This window comes from Herpailurus yagouaroundi, unplaced genomic scaffold, assembly GCF_014898765.1.
Source record: "Herpailurus yagouaroundi ecotype Mexico unplaced genomic scaffold, PumYag 183, whole genome shotgun sequence".
NCBI classification, from domain to species: Eukaryota; Metazoa; Chordata; class Mammalia; order Carnivora; family Felidae; genus Herpailurus; species Herpailurus yagouaroundi.
In genome coordinates this window covers 13,777,939-13,795,938 of record NW_024412414.1, presented here as the reverse complement: position 1 = coordinate 13,795,938, position 18,000 = coordinate 13,777,939, and the positions used below count along the sequence as shown (strand labels likewise).

Sequence of the window (18,000 nt, the reverse complement as noted above, 5' to 3'; positions counted from 1 at the left end):
CCTCTGTTGATTATTGGTATCAAACTGTTTCTTCACTCTCTTGCCTCTGTAACTTGTAAATTCTTGAGTTTAAGGTAGGTGTGATTCTACTTCAAGATGCTACACTATAAAAATGTAGGAAGAGCAAGGAAGTATACTAACAAAAATTGGCTGGATAAGTACCTGAACAAAATTTGAGAGTATGAGATAGTGCATGTTTGTATATAAAAAGGGATTAAGGGGTGCCAGCGTGGCTCATTCGGTTGAGAATCTGACGCTTGGTTTCAGCTCAGGTCACGATCTCTTGGTTGGTGAGATCGAGCCCCATGTTGAGCTCTGCCCCGGCAGTGCGAAGCCTGCATGGGATTCTCTTTCCCCACCACCCCCCACTTCTCTGCTCCTCCCATGTTTCTCTCAAAATAAATAAACTTCTTTAAAAAAGGGATTAAGCATTATGTTTTCCCTCAAATTTTCACTGCCCAACTGCTGTTAGTGAATGTTCCTTAAATTTAAAAAAAAAAAGAAAAAAATTGACAAGAATACAGCTGGATATTCTTGGAATAGGAGAGATATGTCACTAGATAAATTAGGTCTCATGTTCACCTGATACTTGTAGATAATCATTTTATTCTGTTCTCTCAAGGGATAGGTATAAAGGATTAGATTGGTTTTCAAGGACTGGCAAAAAAGAAAGGACAGAAGGAAGGCAGGCAGGAAGGATGAAAGGGAAGGGAAGGGAAGGAAGGGAAGGAAGGGAAGGAAGGGAAGGGAAGGGAAGGAAGGGAAGGGAAGGGAAGGGAAGGGAAGGGAAGGGAAGGGAAGGGAAGGGAAAGGAAGGGAAGAATCCTGCAGAAGCCTGCAGAAAGTGAGATGCTTGCACTATTAAAGCATGAACTCATAGAAAAACCAGTTTGGAGGAACTTAGGTCCAGAGCAGCCTGTAATTTGGCAAATTGCCATTTTGACAGATGGCGTGGAAAGCAAGCAGTTAGGAGACTTGAGTTTCTGCATTCTGTTAGGTAGTGTGTGCAGGAAGCCAGAGCTAATATCATCTCCCAGCTGCCTGTTGGAGCATCATTACTGTTTCCCACAAAAGGGTGCCCTGTACTCAGACTGGGCAAATAGAAAGTGGTGGTTCTAGATCTGTAAGGCACGTTACAGGCTTCAGCCTGGAATGGAGGAAGGGAAGAGAGTGTGTAAATTAAGGGACCTACCTCTTTACCTTCTATATAGTTTTTGCATAATAATGGAATTATTTTAATGCTTGCCTGAGCAATTCAAACAGTCTGAGATAATTGACAGAAACAATATGAGGTAATTGTTCAGTGATTAACTACTAACTAATTAATTCGGCTACAAGCATATATCCCAAGAATATACAGTTAGGAAAGGAAAAGGGATAGAAAAAGCACAGGTATAATAAAACACAGCCATGGAAAAAGCAAGTTTAGTGTTAGACACACTTAAGTTCTAACATGTCATTTATTACCCTAGTGACATTAAGTGAATTAATTAACTTCTTGGAGCTTTAGAATCCTCATTGATAAAGTGACGATAATGCCCATCTTTAGAATATGTCAATAACCTGTAGCTATTCATAATAAAAATAAATAGAGCAAGGAAAAGCAGCATCAATAAAAATAGCAAAATTAAGTTTTTCCATTCATATAACCCAACCGGAGAAGAGAAATAAAAAAATATATTAATTAAAATCAGCCTTCAGTGTTTTCTTTTCTTTTCTTTTAAATGTTTATTTATTTTTGAGAGAGAGAGAAAACATGAGTGGGGAAGGGGCAGGGAGAGAGATGGAGACAAAGAATCCGAAGCAGCCTCCAGGCTCTGAGCTGTCAGCACAGAGCCCCTCTGTAGGGCTCGAACTCACAAACCATGAGATCATGACCTGAGCCAAAACTGGATGCTTAACTGACTGAGCCACCCAGGTGCCCCAGCCATTGGTGTTTTCCACATCACTTGTAAATCACAAGAGTCATAAAGGTCACCAACCCTCTGCTTGTCTGGTTTTCCTGAGCTGGGATTTTTCTTAAACCCAGGTGGCTTGATTCCCCACTACTGTTTTCCTCCTTAAGGTGGAGACAGTTATTCTCTTGATGTATGACACGTTAGCAGTTTGGTTTTAGTTTAGTTCAGTTTTTTTGTTTGTTTGGTTTGATTGGGTGATCTCATCTTTCTGAGCAAGGGAGATGTGGTTCATCTGCCCCCTCCTCCTTGCTCCCCCCCACTACTTTTCTCTATTCCCCAACAAAGGAAGAAAGCCACTTGGGTAGCCATGTCTGTGCAGAGCCCACCTTACCCTAAAACAGGCCGTTCTTGGTCCAGCCATCACATACAGTTATCACATCTGCGCCATGTTCTCCACTATCAGCTTCATTTGTATTAAGAGGATAGCACTTCCCTCTGCTTACTATTGGGTCCTACTTTATCTTGTTTTTCAAACTCATATGGGGAGGAGGGCTATTATTTCTAGCCACTCCAAATCACCTATAAGGAGGTTTCACACTTAAAATATTTCTAGTAAAATATTAAAACCTTGAAAAAAAATCTTTTAATATTTCTGTGGATCCAATTACCCACCCTTTATCTATATATACCTATTCAGCTATGATAGATAGTTAGTCCTCTTAATGGAAGAAGCATGATTTCCATGGAAGCAGACTATTAAAGGTGCTTGCATTAAAGGAGACCTGATCCAATCCAGCGTTCACCATCGATGGTGGAGTACAGGTCCATGCCCTGGGAAGGCTGATTGTTACTTACTGGAACTCTGAGAGCATATGTAAAAGCAATATGTTAAGTGATGTATCCTGTGAGTAGCTTTGATTTTAATTTTGCAGCTTAAAAAATGTTTATCATGTATTTATTGTTTTGCAGACCAACTCCACAGGTCGATTGGAACAAAATAGGTGGTGATCTACCCAAAGGAAGAGAAACAAAAGAAAATTATGGCAAGACTTTGAAGATAGAGAACGTTTCCTACCGGGACAGAGGGAATTATCGCTGCACAGCCAACAATTTCTTAGGATCAACCTCTCATGATTTTCATGTTGTAGTAGAAGGTACTTTCCCCATACTGATTTATTTTTCTTCTATTAAAGAAAAAAAAGGTGAACCTATAATTCGAAAGCATATATGTTAAAACAGGTAAGCTGTTTAAACTTTTGTTTTTGGAGTGGGTATTGAACTATATTATACTTCAGTTAACCAGATTTGACATTTAACCTGCAAAACCTTGTAAAAGGGACAAATGGAAAGAAAAGATCTCATGTTAGGTATTAAACACACCTGACTTTCACACAATTTTTATTATATATATGATACTGCATAATATTAAATCATAGAAGAAGTAAGCATTACAAAGACAAATTATTTTGAGGAGCTTGGAAAAAAGCTTAGAGTTTGTTTCCCAGTCCTGTGGTTAACTTGCTGTCTCTTTAATCAATTTACTTTGACTTTCTGTTCCTTAGTTTCTTCCTCAAAAAAAAGAGGGTATCAGGCAAATTGTCTTAGTTCTTTCCTAGATACGGTTGTTTTTTTTGTTTTGTTTTGTTTTGTTTTGTTTTGTTTTGTTTTGTTTTTTTGGTCCATATCTTGGGTTCACATGATATTCAATATGTTACTTATGGGGATGGAGTAGACTGAGTGCTGTAAATACTAATTTTCTATCAAAAGATGCAAGATACATATTTTAGTAAACTTATCTCTGTAAACCCACGCCTTTTGTTGAATAGAGGATTAGCTATTGTTGCTTGTATTCATAGAAATAAATAGGCCATGATGTCATCATTTAAAAAGGGGGGAAGCCACACAATGTGGATATTGGGGCTGTACCTGCCCTGCAAGTAAAGTTTATCTGGGCATCTTATGAATCTGATTGATGCACACTAATTTCTATGGGTCTAATTACAGTGAGGTCTCCTATCTATGGTTTGGTTGACTGAATTGATCAAATTAATGGATTGATTACTGCATTTGTACTCATTTAGTGCTGTGAGGGCTTAACTAGTGAAAGGAATTGTCTCTTTCAGGGTCCCAGTTAGTGAAGTGATGCTCTAGGGTTTCCATTTATATTCCAATAAAGTTTACCTCTTAAACCTTCAATCTGTACAAGGAACATCTAAGTAAAAAGCTGTTTTAATGAATGGGAAAAAATGAAGACTTAGACACAGATTACATTTACAAGTAAATGTTAAGATAGATGTTTTGGTCTAGGTGCTGTTTGGAATAACACCATGTTTTTAAGACCTCACCCACAATGTATATGGTCAGTTCAGTTAAGAAGAATGGAAAACCAAAGATGAGAGTATCATTTTCCTTGATTCAACAAAAGCAAAACTGGTATAGGTGACATCTTAATATTATGCATAAATATCAACATTTGCCATCAGTGATATATTCTTCTGACCTGGCATTATTCACAAAGAAATTCAAAAAGGAAGATTTGAGAAGTTTATATATATTTTTATTCATCATTTGATGCTTCATTTTTTTTTTTCATTTGCTGCTTCTATATAAATCGGCTACACCATGCAGCAGGGATATTTTTCTGTAACCCCCTACCCCTGCCCCAGTGTAAACACGTATATCTACAAACCAGACATGTCTAGTTGTTAGCTGCTCCTACTCCAAATTGCTGACTGTTAGAAATCCTTCCAGATGGCTGGAACATTGCTACGGTAGCTGAATATTTTAACAATCTGGCCACGGTTTTCTTGACTATAAGACTGAAGCTTTGAAAAGAATTGCAAGGATTGCAAAAAAAAAAAAATAAAAAATCAAGGATGTAAACTTAATTACGCAGTTTAAAATGTTGACTATAGGACTCCAAAGGAATACAGGTTTCCTGAACGAATTGTCCTCACTATTCATAAAACAGCTATTAGTACTATTGAGATGTAAATTATGTTTTTATTAGGAACATTTAATCTTTTCTCCTTAATGAGAAGCTACTAAATGTGCCCTCAGTTGTATGTTTTAGGAGTTGCTCTTCACACATGCAAGTGAAAAGCAAACTGGGCTCAAGAAGTCATTTTTTCTTTTTTGTGTATATGTATGAAACCAAGAAATACAACCTTCATTTATCATATGCGCAGATCAGCTTACTTTCATTCACTTGTCTTCTGCCTTCCTATTATCTCTTTTCCCCTTTTTTGTCTCTTGTTTAGCAACTCAAATTGAATAACAAGAATTACCATATGATCACAAAGCAATGTAACCGTGAATTTTGAAAATTGAGTCCATTCTGAAAACACCCATTTGTGCTTAAGTAAAAGCATGTATTGTTTTGTAGTCTCTGTAGATGTGATAGTTCTTCTTTATTACTAAACATAGTCAAATTCTGTAATTTAAGTTACAACATCCTAAATATGAAGACCGTGTGCATTTTCAAATTGTCTAATCCAGGTAAATAAAAACAGCTAGGATGTCTTGATGAGGCACAGCTATCCTTTTTAGATATCTATGATACAAATAGTGCACATTCAATAAAAAGATAAACATTAAAATGACATCTAAGCATTCTAAATCCAAAAAACAGAATATGACCACAATCACATTTCAACTGATTATTTATTTATCTATCTATCTATTTATTTATTTATTTATTTATTTATTTATTTATTTATTTTAGTGTTTATTTGAGAGAGAGAGAAAGAGGCAGATGGACAGAGTGCAAGCTGGGGAGGAGCAGAGAGAGTGAGACAGAATCCAAAGCAGGCTCCAGGCTCTGAGCTGTCAGCACAGAGCCCAACGCAAGGCTCAAACTCATGAACTGTGGGATCATGACATGAGCCGATGTCAGACGCTTAACCCCCTGAGCCACCCAGGTGCCCTTCAACTGATTATTTAAAAATGAACTCCCACCAACTTGCACCATTCTCATGTTGTAAACTTTTGAACCATTTAAACTTTTGAATTTTGCTGTAGTAGGAAAATATTTTCATAGAATTACATACCCATAACTGTCTTGCATTTTAAAAAGCTATCATGAACTCTAGTGCAATTCAGACATTGATATACTTAAGAGAGCCTCGGTTTCAAATGATCTATTTTTTCTAAAAAACTATAATTAAATCCAAGGTTGATAAACCTCACAATTTTGATTTAATAGAACATAGATATTTAGTAGGAATCTGTTACTAAGAAAATAGCCTCTGTGTTGTTTTATAGGTACCAAATTTCCTATTTTATTTCATTTTCCTTTCAGTGATAAATGTTTCTCATTAACTTGTTATATTCTAAATGCTTAGTCATTTGCATCTCACTTTTTAGCAACATAGGGAAATTATCATCTTTCTTTATATATAATTATGACAAAATGAGTAAAGTTGCAGCATAAGTTATTCTCATCACTTATCATGTATCTTTTAGGATAATGGATAAAAGAATGGGATTCACTGATGTATTCTCCCAGGATTTTCCATTTTATCTGTTTTTGGTTTTGTTTTGGTTTTTTTATTCCTTTCTCTTGAGTTTTTCTTCGTCTTCTTTCAACTACATCTTACCCTTCAGGAATAGAGTTACGTGTTTGAAGCTTTGGCAAACATCTGTTTGTTCTCTGTCCCTGTGTGTCCCTAGACTCACTCACTTCACTCACCAAAAATATCCTGATTCATAGCCAATGTCCTCGGGCTCACTCTACATTCTTTTGTGAACAAAGTAGCAACTAGCTAAATATGTTCAACCAAGACATGGCATGATGAGACTGAATTACTATAAGTCAGTGATTCCCTCCTATCCAACATTTTCTTTCCTCCCTATGCCTTTTTCACTAGAGTCTTTGGGGATCAATCATTTCACTTCAACTTGTAATTATTCCACATGTATCTGTTCTCCTTGTGCCAAGCAGAGGAGACACAAGGAAGGGTAAGGTTCCTCCATGGCTCTGTATTTATCTGAGAAACATAAAACAAATACCCGAGCACTTAAAAAGCTTATTCAAAAGAGCTAAAGTTTAGCAATGATTTCTAGTGAATATATGAAACGCCTTGGTATCACCCTCCAGTGGATAGATGTTGAAGGAACTTGGATTTGGGAGCACAAAGTGAAAGTTAGTAAAGCAATTTGGACTTCGTTCCTATCAGTGGTCTGAGTTAGTAAAATAGTAATTAACTAGTAATAACATCACATTTTCCTTGGAGTCCCAGTGCTACTCAGTTTACAGGTTCACAGATCCATGAAGTGGCCAGAACACAGAGTAGGGCTTCTTTTGTTGGTGACTCTAAGCGAGTTAGATGGTATCTCTCAAGCTCAGTCCTTGGTCTGCAAGGAGGTAGAATCAGATAGGCTGATAACTTAAGCTTAATATGGTTACCAGGGGTTAATGAAATTTGTAGGGTGAGAGTAGAGATAAAATCCGTATTTTATGATGCATGGGTATTTAGAGAAATGTCATCATTACATAATCTTCTTTATTTCATTATTTTTATGGAGATATCATTGATAACATTAATTTCAGGTGTACAACATAATGATTCGATATTTGTATGTATTGCAAAATGATCACCAGGTTAAGTCTAGTTAACATTTATGGCCACACAGTAACAAATTTTTTTTTCTTTTCATGAGAACTTTTAAGATGACTCTCTTAGCAACTTTCAAATATGCAAACAGTATTATTGACTACAGTCAACATGCTGTATATTATATCCCTATCATTTATGTTTTTACATTTAGTTTTTGCTCTGAAAGCAATATTAGTTTACTGTTGTAAGCATGGAAATTTTCATGTTCGTGGAATTTTTTCCCTCTAACTCAAATGTCTGATTTTATTGTGGTAATGTGAAAAGACAAAAAAATAACAATAACATAAAAATGTACATATACATACACCTCAGAGAATCATGTGCAGTTTATAATTTGGACTATTGCATTTTAACCGAAACGACTAAATATTTACAGATTATAGGTGATGAATACACATATTTAATTTAAGATTTAGTAACTAAGTCCACACCGTATGGAATAATTTCTAGGGCACGTCCCTTTCTCAGAGTTGAACTTGCACGGTTATTTGCATATTTTTGATTTTCTTGGTGAATTTATAAGCATTTTCTTTTTACACAATCCTTTTGTTTCCCCTTTACTTACACAAAAAAAAGCAGTTTACATGACTTATTTTTTCATTTCACATATATGTATCTTTAAAAGAGTTTCCTTTTTGACTAAAAATGGAAATCCAAGAATGTCTTGGGGGAAATAACCAAGCAACACTTGATGGAAATTACTACCTGCAGGTGTTGTGCAATTTTCTCTGGAATCAAATTATCCAAACCATCCACACTTTAATCTAAATCTTTTATTCACTCCTGACATAGTAATATACTTAAGGTGACAAGATATGGCAGTAATATTTGCACTAAAGATAAATGTCTCATTCTGTACTGAAACACCACTTAGAATTATAATATTGGAGCAGTAGAACATGCCAAGATGCAAGTAATTTAAATACATTTTTCCTCCATTGTTTTCAGGACAAAAAGCTAAATGCTGCTTTTAGGCTTTCTTCTCCCTGTCTTACAAAAAATAATCTCTAGGAAAATAATGTTTCCACACTTCTAAGATAGATAATTAGATATCGGTATGGGTATACAAATGATACAAAGTCATTAAGAAATATTTAAAATAAATGCTGGACATTTCAATTTCATTTAAAAATTCTCCAGATACATTTATCAAATATCAGCCTTTTTAGACGCCTTGCTGCAGCTTGAAAATAAGCCACAGCCAGCACTAAATAAACTTAACCATCTGCTTATCCCTCCTTCACTTTCTGTTAATGAGGTGGATACTTGTGATGCTGAACAAAGTGATTGTATACATGTTAATTTTATTATGCATGCTAAGAGTCCAAATTAGATTATGCACACACACCATGCATGCACGCATGCACACACCCTATAACTAAAAACAGTGTCCACCTTGCCTGACGGAACATTTACAAGAAAGAGCTAGTGTGAAACACTTTATTGTGGCTGCCATCTGCTGGCACATTATAGAAACACATGCATTAAAATTTTCGGACCTCCTGACATGGTTAAAGTCACTTATGATGTCTTCACTTTATTCCAGAGCCTCCTCGCTGGACAAAGAAACCTCAGAGTGGTGTGTATAGCACTGGGAGCAGCGGTATCTTGTTATGTGAGGCAGAAGGAGAGCCTGAGCCCACACTTAAGTGGAGAGTCAATGGCTCCCCGATTGACAGTAAGTGAAACACCAATTGTGATGCGGTGCTGAAGGCAATGGGGTGCTCGGATGGTTGATAGGCAGACACCCTGGTTATGTGTAAGATGGGAGTTGGGAAGTGGCTGGGCCATCTAGACAGATCCAGCCAGGAAGTTCAAAGTTGAATCTTTCCCAGCACTTTGATTTATGCTTCGATTTATGGAGAAGTGATAAATAACATTTGTACTTGTTGGGTCATTATATTAACTCTATATAAAAATTAGGTTAAAAAGATAAAGCAGCTGATTGAGAAAAAGGAGAAAAGCCCATTCCTTTGCTTTTCCCTGAGAAGAAATTGGTGCAGCGACCTAGTGGTTGAGAACATGGGTTGAGAGTCAGAATTGCCCTTAGACCCAAGCCACAGTGACCCCGGCTTTGGGTTCTGCTCTTCACAAGGACCTGGTCTGGCCATCCTTTGGTCATGCCTGCTGTCATTATTTGAGAATTTCACAGGCCAAAGAGAACTGTAAACATGCCCCCTACCCCTGGCTCCCTGCATGTTCTTGACTGAGCTCCATTTGTACCCAAGATCAGAAAAATCCCTGTCTAGTCAGCTCTCAGCCATCCCAAATGGGCTGGGCATGGAAAGGCAGGGTTGCACAAGGGCTGAAGCCTGATTCTCCCTACTCTACCATGTTCCAGCAAAGAACTCTGAGAAGTTCAAAAATCCTCAGTTTGAACCTAGAGCTCTTATCATTTTGAATGTCTTTGTCAAAATAGGACAGAACAAATCTTATTTGTCAACTGACTAGTTTAATCTTGAGCATTTCTATTATTGAGACATATATATATGGCTTTCATAAGTTTCTTTTGTCCTGGACCGTTCATACCAAGTGTAGACATCTGGTGGTTCAGAGACCTGGGGTCCCATCTAGGCTGTGCACCTTCCCAGGTATATGATCTTGAGTTGTTTACTGAATGTCTCAAAGGTTTAGTTTTGTTGTTGTTTTTTCACAGCACAACAGAGCTAATGATAGTTGGTTGTGATGGAAAGAGGTCATTGTGGTCAACCACCTAGGATAGTCGTTTATCTGTGCAACATTATGATAGTTTATAAACTCTGGGGCCAGAATGCCTGTGTTTGCATCTAGGCTCTACCATTTACTAGTTGTGTGACTGGGCCTATGACTGACACTCTTAAGATCTGCTTCCTCATCAGTAAAATGAGCACGAAAATTGTACCAACTCATGGATTGTTATGTGGATTAAAGGAAAGACCATGCAGAAAATGCTCACGACAGGGACATTCCTGAAGTATTCTTTACTTTTATTGTTGTTACATACCACACACTCAGGAAACCTTAGCCCTCTTTATTGAAATCCTCAAATTTGAGATTTTTTTTCCCTCATCTCTTTAGAGAGCAGACTAACAAATGAAAGATAAGGCTTCAGGTAGATCAGAGGGAAATGAGATCAATTGCTGTTTATAAAGAATGTTAAGGATGCTAAAATAAGGAATGCAGATTCTCTGAAACATAAAATCATAAAATTATATATCTGAATGGCACTCGGCTGTTTATGAAAGACATTCATATATTGCTTTGAATCCCCAAATGAACATTTTTAATGGAGGTACGATTATTCATATTTAACAGATCAATTCGTTCATTCAGTAATTTTTATTGAACGCCTTCTTTGTGCCAGAACTGACCGGCCTTATTGCTGGGACGGTAGCAGTGAATAAAATGAACAGTTCCTTTTCCTGTGGACCTGACATTCTAGCGGGGAGAGTCAATTAATAGACACATAAGCACATAAATCTGTGTTGTAGTGTGATAAATAAAAAAATAGCTGACTAAGGGATGGGTGTAATACAAGTTCAGGACCGAGAGTGGCTCTTTTATTTTAAGATAATACTAGGAAGCCTCCCGTGGTAATTTATCTGAAAAAAAAGAAGAACTGAAAGAGTTTAGGGGGCATCCATATGTGGGAAAGCTTCCAGTGTAGAGAGGTCAGTGAGGGCAAAGACCCTCAGGTATGTTTGGAGTGTTGATGGGAAGCCAGGAGTCCAACGTGGCTGGAGCTGAGCGAGTGGACAGTGTTCAGATGCAAGATCAATCAGCAGATGCAGGGGCCACGTCATACATAAAGGGGAAAGCTCACCTGGGGACTTGGAATTCTAGTGTTGTAAATAATATGGGCAGCACTTTGAGGATTTTGAGCAGAAGAATGATCTAATCTATTAACAAAGGGCTTTTCTGTCTCTGAGTTGAAAATCAGCTGTACGACTACTCCAGCTAGAAGCTGCCTGGAAGACACTGGAACCTAGGGCTAGGTTGATAGTATTAATGGTTAGGTTCTGGATGTATTCCCAAAGAAGAGTCAATAGGTTTGTTCACGGATGAGGAGATCAAGGCTGAAAATAAACTTAGACAAGACAGCACAGCTGAATAATGGCAGGGATAGAAAACAAAGCCACATCCTTGGTGTTCAAGCTCAGTGTTCCTTCCACAGCTGTCGACCATAGCTCTCCTTGCTCCCCTGCAAATGGGTTATAGCCATTCATTGGTTGGGATGCTCAGTAACAGTGGGATAACTGAATGATCTGAAGTCTCTCTGAGCTTATAATTCTAGCAATTCCATATCCTTTATATGTAGTATTTCAAAATTACACAAAAATGATTACTCTTGGAGTGCCTGAGTGGCTCAGTTGGTTATGTGTCAGACTCTTGGTTTTGGCTCAGGTCATGATATCACAGTTTCCTGAGTTCAAAGCCCCGGGTCAGGCTCTGTGCTGGCAGCCTGGAGCCTGCTTGGGATTCTCTCTGGATTCCCCTCTCTTTCTGTCCCATCCCCACTCCTGCTGTCTCTCTCAAAATAAATAAATAATCATTAAAAAAGTGATTACTTTTATTGATAACAGGCTTAACCTTTTTCAAATGCTTTGCATCCAATATTTGTGAGCCTCCTAATAAGCCCTGCAGAAGATATATATATTTTTAATTCTCTCGTTTGCACATGTGGCAACCGAGGCTCAAGGAGGTCACATTACTTGAGGACACAACCCCAGTAAATTTATAGGTTTTTAAAAAATTTTTAATGTTTTTATTTGTTTTTGAGAGAGGGAGTGAGCATGAGTGGGGGAGAGGCAGAGAGAGAGGGAGGCACAGAATCTGAAGCAGGCTCCAGGCTCTGAGCTGTTAGTTAGTGCAGAGCCCAACATGGGGCTCTAACTCACAAAAGCAAGTTCATGACCTGAGCTGAAGTCGGACACTTAACCGACTGAGCCACCCAGGTGCCCCAACCCCAGTAAAATTAGAGCTAAACGTGGAACCCAGAAATGATTAAGTCTCAGAGCTGAAGTTGCTCCCAGTGTGTTGCATTATCGCTCACTGAGCTGACCAAAGACAACTTATGGCACACCTAGTGTGTTTTGCTTGATACTGATAGAGAACTGGCTTTCTTGAATCCTGGGAGCTCCTGTTAGCCTTGGCCTGTATGCAGCAGCACGCTGCAGCTTCTGGTACCTATCCCAGAGGATGGCACAAAGCCATGCTCAGCTGTTACTCATCTCAAACCTGAGGCTCTGGTTTCATTTCTTCTTTTTGTAAGGCTGTGTTTGATTCAGGGTTTACCCATGGGAAGATGGTATAAGGAATCTAAAGAGAGTGATGGGCTTAGCTCTGACAGTTGTAGAGCTGGGCATCAGGTATAGGAATGTGGAATCGGTTCAGAGACTCAGTCCTTTGCAGCCTTGAAGAACTTCAGAGAGCTCCTCTTCCTGACAGTTCTCAAGAGGGAAACGACTCTGCAGGATTGTATCGATTTTCTACTGTTGCTCTGCAAATTATCACTAATTTAGTGACTTAAAATAGTATACTTGTATTAGTTTACAATTCCGCAGGTTAGAAGTCCAACTAAGCCTCACTAGGCTGAAATAAAGTTGTCAGCCATGGTGTGTTCCTTTCTGGAGGAACTAGGAGAGAATCCCTTTCCTTGTCTTTTCCAGCTCCTAGAGAGAGCCCACATTCCTTGGCACATGACTCTCCATTTTCAAAGTCAGTGTCGTTGCATATCTGACCACTCTTTGATAGGCATCTCCATTTGTCTGGCCATGGCCAGGGAAGGCTCTCTGATTTTAAGGAGCCTTGTAATTACATTGGCCCCACTTGGATAATCCAGGATAATCCCTCCATCTCAAGGTCCTTAACCTTAATTACCTCTGCAAAGTCGCTTTCACCATGTAAGGTTAAATATTTTTTTACTGATAGAGATTAGAATGTGGGTATCTGTTGGGGGCTACAATTCTGCCTACCACAGGGACCTTCTAGGAATAAAATGCCACCCAACATAAATGGCTTTCAGTCATTTCGGGAAATATTTCCCGAGTGCCTCCTCTGTGATAGCTGCTTTTCAGGCACTGAGAACACAGTACATAATGCACAGTTAGAGTCCTGCTTACGTGGAGTCACAGTCAAGTGTAAAAATATATTCATTTCTGACTATCAGGAAAAAATGTATACGGAAAGTCTTCTATTTCAATAAACAATACTCAACATTTTCTACAAACCAAAACTTAGTATAGTCACTATTTTATATAATACAGACACAATAAGAAAAAAAAATTAGGTTTATGGGTAATCTTGTCATATCATTTAAAGTAAAAAATTTTAACATCTGTGTCCCTCACTTGACATTCCTAGGTAATATGTTTCCTTTACACTGCTTGTTTGTAGTGTCATAGTGGAGCAATGAGATCTGGCATGTGGCCAAATGCTGTAGGAGGTGGCATTCACTTGTCCAGACTCCAGTCCCTTCTTCCACAGTGGCCATATTAGTGCTGACCCCGCAGGTTCTGAGCAGAGTTAAGGAGACAATGCATGTGCCACTTCCAACAGAGTTCTTTGGCCGTTTGTAAATCTACTAGAAATGTTAGATGTTCCTAACTCCCAAAGGTATTTCCAGAATTATGCCTGGATCAGGATTGAGGTAGCATTTATTGCCAAAAAGTAGAAAATCTAGCCCCTGATCCCAAGAAGGCTTTAGTCTTACTGTGAAAAGGAAATATATAAGTTGTGTAGCCAAAGTGGTTGAATAGCAAAGCAAGACAACTGAAATGAACAGTACACACCAGAAAATTGCACAAGGGCAGAGAAGTCAAATAGAGGAATAAAAGTGTCAAAGGGGGAACAGAGGAGCCAATGTTGGTGGGTTGGGGAGATCACTCTGTGTTGATTCATGTGATTTGTGCAGGGCAGTATTAGGACCTAAATTTACAAGAGTAAGTAAGGTCTAGTTATAGTGGGACTTGAACGACAAATGGAATATCTGAAATTTTATTTATGGGTATGGATGTGGAGAGGCAATGAGCTTGAGATCAACAAATATTTTAGCAATAAATATTAATTTGAAGGAAGATTGAAATTGGAGAAGGGTCAGGGAAAAAAAAACATGGTTGATGGTAAGAAATTCTAAAAATTGGCTTCAGTGAACTATTATTCACCCTAAACTCGCCTTAAAATATAAATACTGTGTGACACATTTAATAATTGGTGTATAAATATTTTATATCACATTTTTTATCATACTGACATTCTTTAATCTCTTGCAGAAAATCCATTTGCTGGTGATGTTGTCTCCCCCACGGAAATCAGTTTTACCAACCTACAACCGAATCATACTGCTGTGTACCAGTGCGAAGCCTCAAATGTCCATGGAACTATCCTTGCCAATGCCAATATTGATGTTGTAGGTAAGTAACAGTCTGGGAGCAGACTGTTTACTTTCTAAAGGAAGATGTTCAAGGTCATACACACAAGTGGACTGAATTCTCAACATATAAAACATGGGGAGAAACATCAAAGTACCTTTAATCTAGCGTGTGGGCATTAGCCATCCTACTAAAATTAAACCTTCAAAAATGTATTGAATTTGGATATTTTTCTAACTCAAAACCTTATACTGTGTTATTCAGTTGTCTCCCATTTTTATTAATGTGACTAGGATGTAGAAAATTTTAATTTGTGCACATTATTTCTTAATGAACGTTCACAACTGTATTTATGTTATTTTCAAATAGATGTTCGTCCACTGATACAAACTGAAGATGAAGAAAACTATGCTACGGTGGTTGGGTACAGTGCTTTCTTACACTGCGAGTACTTTGCTTCACCCGAGGCCATAGTGTCCTGGTAAGCTGGTACAGGGTTTTCTTAAGAGAATGTCAGTGGTAGATTTCATTCATTGTGTCTTCATCCATCATTTGACATGCTGGTGTTCCATGTAGCCAATGCCTCTGAGAAATAAGATAGCAAACTTAATTACTTACCTCTCCTGGAATCATTGACCAGATGTGTAGGATTTTCTCACGTGGGGAGATTAGGGAGAGCCATTTCTGCTTACAAAGGAAAGCAAAGAATTGAAGTGATTACTGAGGCAATTTTATATAGATAGACTTGGTTTTCATTTTGGGTACATCAAAAGTCGTATATTACAGCTGACCCTTGCCCATTGTGGAGGTTACAGGTTGATCCCCCATGTGACTGAAACTCTGTATATAACTTTTGTCTCCCCCCAAAACTCAACTACTAAAAGCCTACTGTTGACTGGAAGCCTCACCCATAACATAAACAGTTGATTAACACACATTTTGTATGTTATATGTATTACATACTGTATACTTACAATAATAGCCAACTTTCTCTTAACTGTGTTTTCCATATTTCTAGGCTACATAGTTTGTGAGTTTTTTGTAACTGTTGTGTATTTCCAAAAATTTGTCCAATATAGTTACTGAAAGAAAATCCATGTGTAAGTAGACCCACACAGTTCAAACCCATGTTGTCCAGAATTGACTGTACTTTTTTGTGGTTGTTTTGGGTATTTTCTAAATAATTATCTAAGCCTGAATTTGATTCCAAACACATACCCTTAAAACTTTTCCAACGTGTATTTTGAATTTAATTTCAATGTATTGATTGGTGTGACAGTCCAAACACCTGTGTGAATCTGACATATTTGTTACTTCACCAGAAAAGCTTGGATAAACTGTTCTTAAATAAGTCTGCTATTGCTCTACAAGGCCAAGACTAGAGGGTAGATGGGGAGGCGGGGTCATTAAAGTGCAGGCTCAGATCTTTCTTTAAAAATTGGGTATTTTGGGGCACCTGGGTGACTCAGTCATTTAAGCGTCTGATTCTCGATTTTGGCTCAGGTCACAATTTCGTGGTTTGTGAGATCAAGCCCCGCATCAGTGTGTAGCTTGCTTGGGATTCTCTCTCTCTTTCCCTCTACCATCTGTCCCTCTCCCCACCTCCCCTCTCTAAATGAATTAATAAACTTAAAAAAAAGATTTAAAAATTGGATTTTTTGCATTATTTTTATTTTTAAAAATAGTTCATTAAAATGTGATTCATCTTGAGTGCTGAGTTTTTTTGGCCACGCTTACATTTTGCTTCTGTGCCTCACTGGCTTTACCCTAATCTCAGCTCTAGAAAGTCCTTTGTGAACAGCAGCCAGAGTTTATGCTTTGATTTTTTTTTTTTTTTTTGCTCCAGCAGCGTCTTATGTTGAAATGCACTGGATAAATCAAGTTTTGGCAGCAAATGCTTAGAAAATGGATGAATGGAGGAGAAAATGGCTCTGGGTTGATAAGGGTAAATGTAATCCATGTCCACAGGACAGGAACTACTTCCTGGCCTGTAATATTTCTGAATGACCAATGTTTCCCCCAGACGGCAGTAGGTTCAGAAGGTTCATTATCTCTTTCAATTACTAGCTTTCCCATTTAGTACCCTGAAGCAATCATTAACTAAAGAGCTCACCATCAATAAACCAGAAAATATTTATTAAGCTGTGAGAACAGATGCAAAGCAGTCCTCATAGCTATCAGGAATACAGCAGAAGCCTAGAACATGGTCCAGGATTTCCTCTAGCCTATTTGGCTGTTTGGACAAGTATGATATACACCTAGGATAGGACCCATTTGGGGGAAAATATAAACCCTGATGGAACATAAGGTCTTCTGAGCTCCTGGAAGGGCTAAGCTTAAATGACATCAGCAACCAGTTTCAAAAAAGAGTATATAATACTCTCACATCTAAAATGATTTATGCTTTCTATATTCATAGGCAGAAGGTGGATGAAGCAAAACCCCTTGAAGGTAGACGGTACCATATCCATGAAAATGGCACATTGCAGATCAACAAAACCACAGAAGACGATGCTGGCTCATACTCTTGTTGGGTGGAAAATGCTAAAGGAAAAACTGCTGTGACAGCCAATTTGGATATTAGAAGTACTTTTATCTTGTTTTTACTTTGCATGAATTCTCACATAGGTTGTTTGTCCTTTTCCCAAATGAGACAATATGATATAAATTTGAGTGCGTATTAAAATTTTTTAGACTGTATTTCGAAACTCCCAGATTATGTTTCATCTGAAAGACCATCACTAAAATTATAGGAAATATTGATGACATGTTCACCTCTTTTTATAATTTTAAAAGGGACCTAAGTGTTTGGGGGATGACCAGCAAGATTTTAAAATGCCCTATTTGGTGGTATTTTTGTAACTATTTTATTTCAATAACCAACTCAACATAATGTCATCAGCAATCAACACTTTGAGCTAAAAGTTTCATGAACTCATCAAACTTCAGCTTCATAAAGACTAGGGCATGATAGAATCAGAAGGGTTTGACAAAACCTCATGAACAGCTTTGTGTTTATTCTCTCTTCAAAACAAAGTCCTGGGTTTCACTGACATTTTGATTTTAAAATTGCTCAGAAAATTCTTTTCAGGAAAACATAATAGGAAGATCCTACAGTGATTGTAGGGAGGATCT

General features: G+C 37.9%; 1 protein-coding gene across 11 annotated transcripts in view; it reads left to right on the top strand.

Annotated features, from left to right (window-relative positions):
• Positions 1-18,000, top strand: part of CHL1 (cell adhesion molecule L1 like) — a 200,188-nt gene that overhangs the window by 147,104 nt on the left and 35,084 nt on the right. For all 11 annotated transcript variants that reach the window (XM_040492148.1, XM_040492149.1, XM_040492139.1 and 8 more), the window contains 5 exons: positions 2,868-3,052; positions 9,063-9,194; positions 14,767-14,907; positions 15,235-15,346; positions 17,285-17,451. In XM_040492148.1, coding sequence (XP_040348082.1) covers positions 2,868-3,052; positions 9,063-9,194; positions 14,767-14,907; positions 15,235-15,346; positions 17,285-17,451 — 737 coding nt within the window. The remainder of the gene's footprint in view (positions 1-2,867; positions 3,053-9,062; positions 9,195-14,766; positions 14,908-15,234; positions 15,347-17,284; positions 17,452-18,000) is intronic.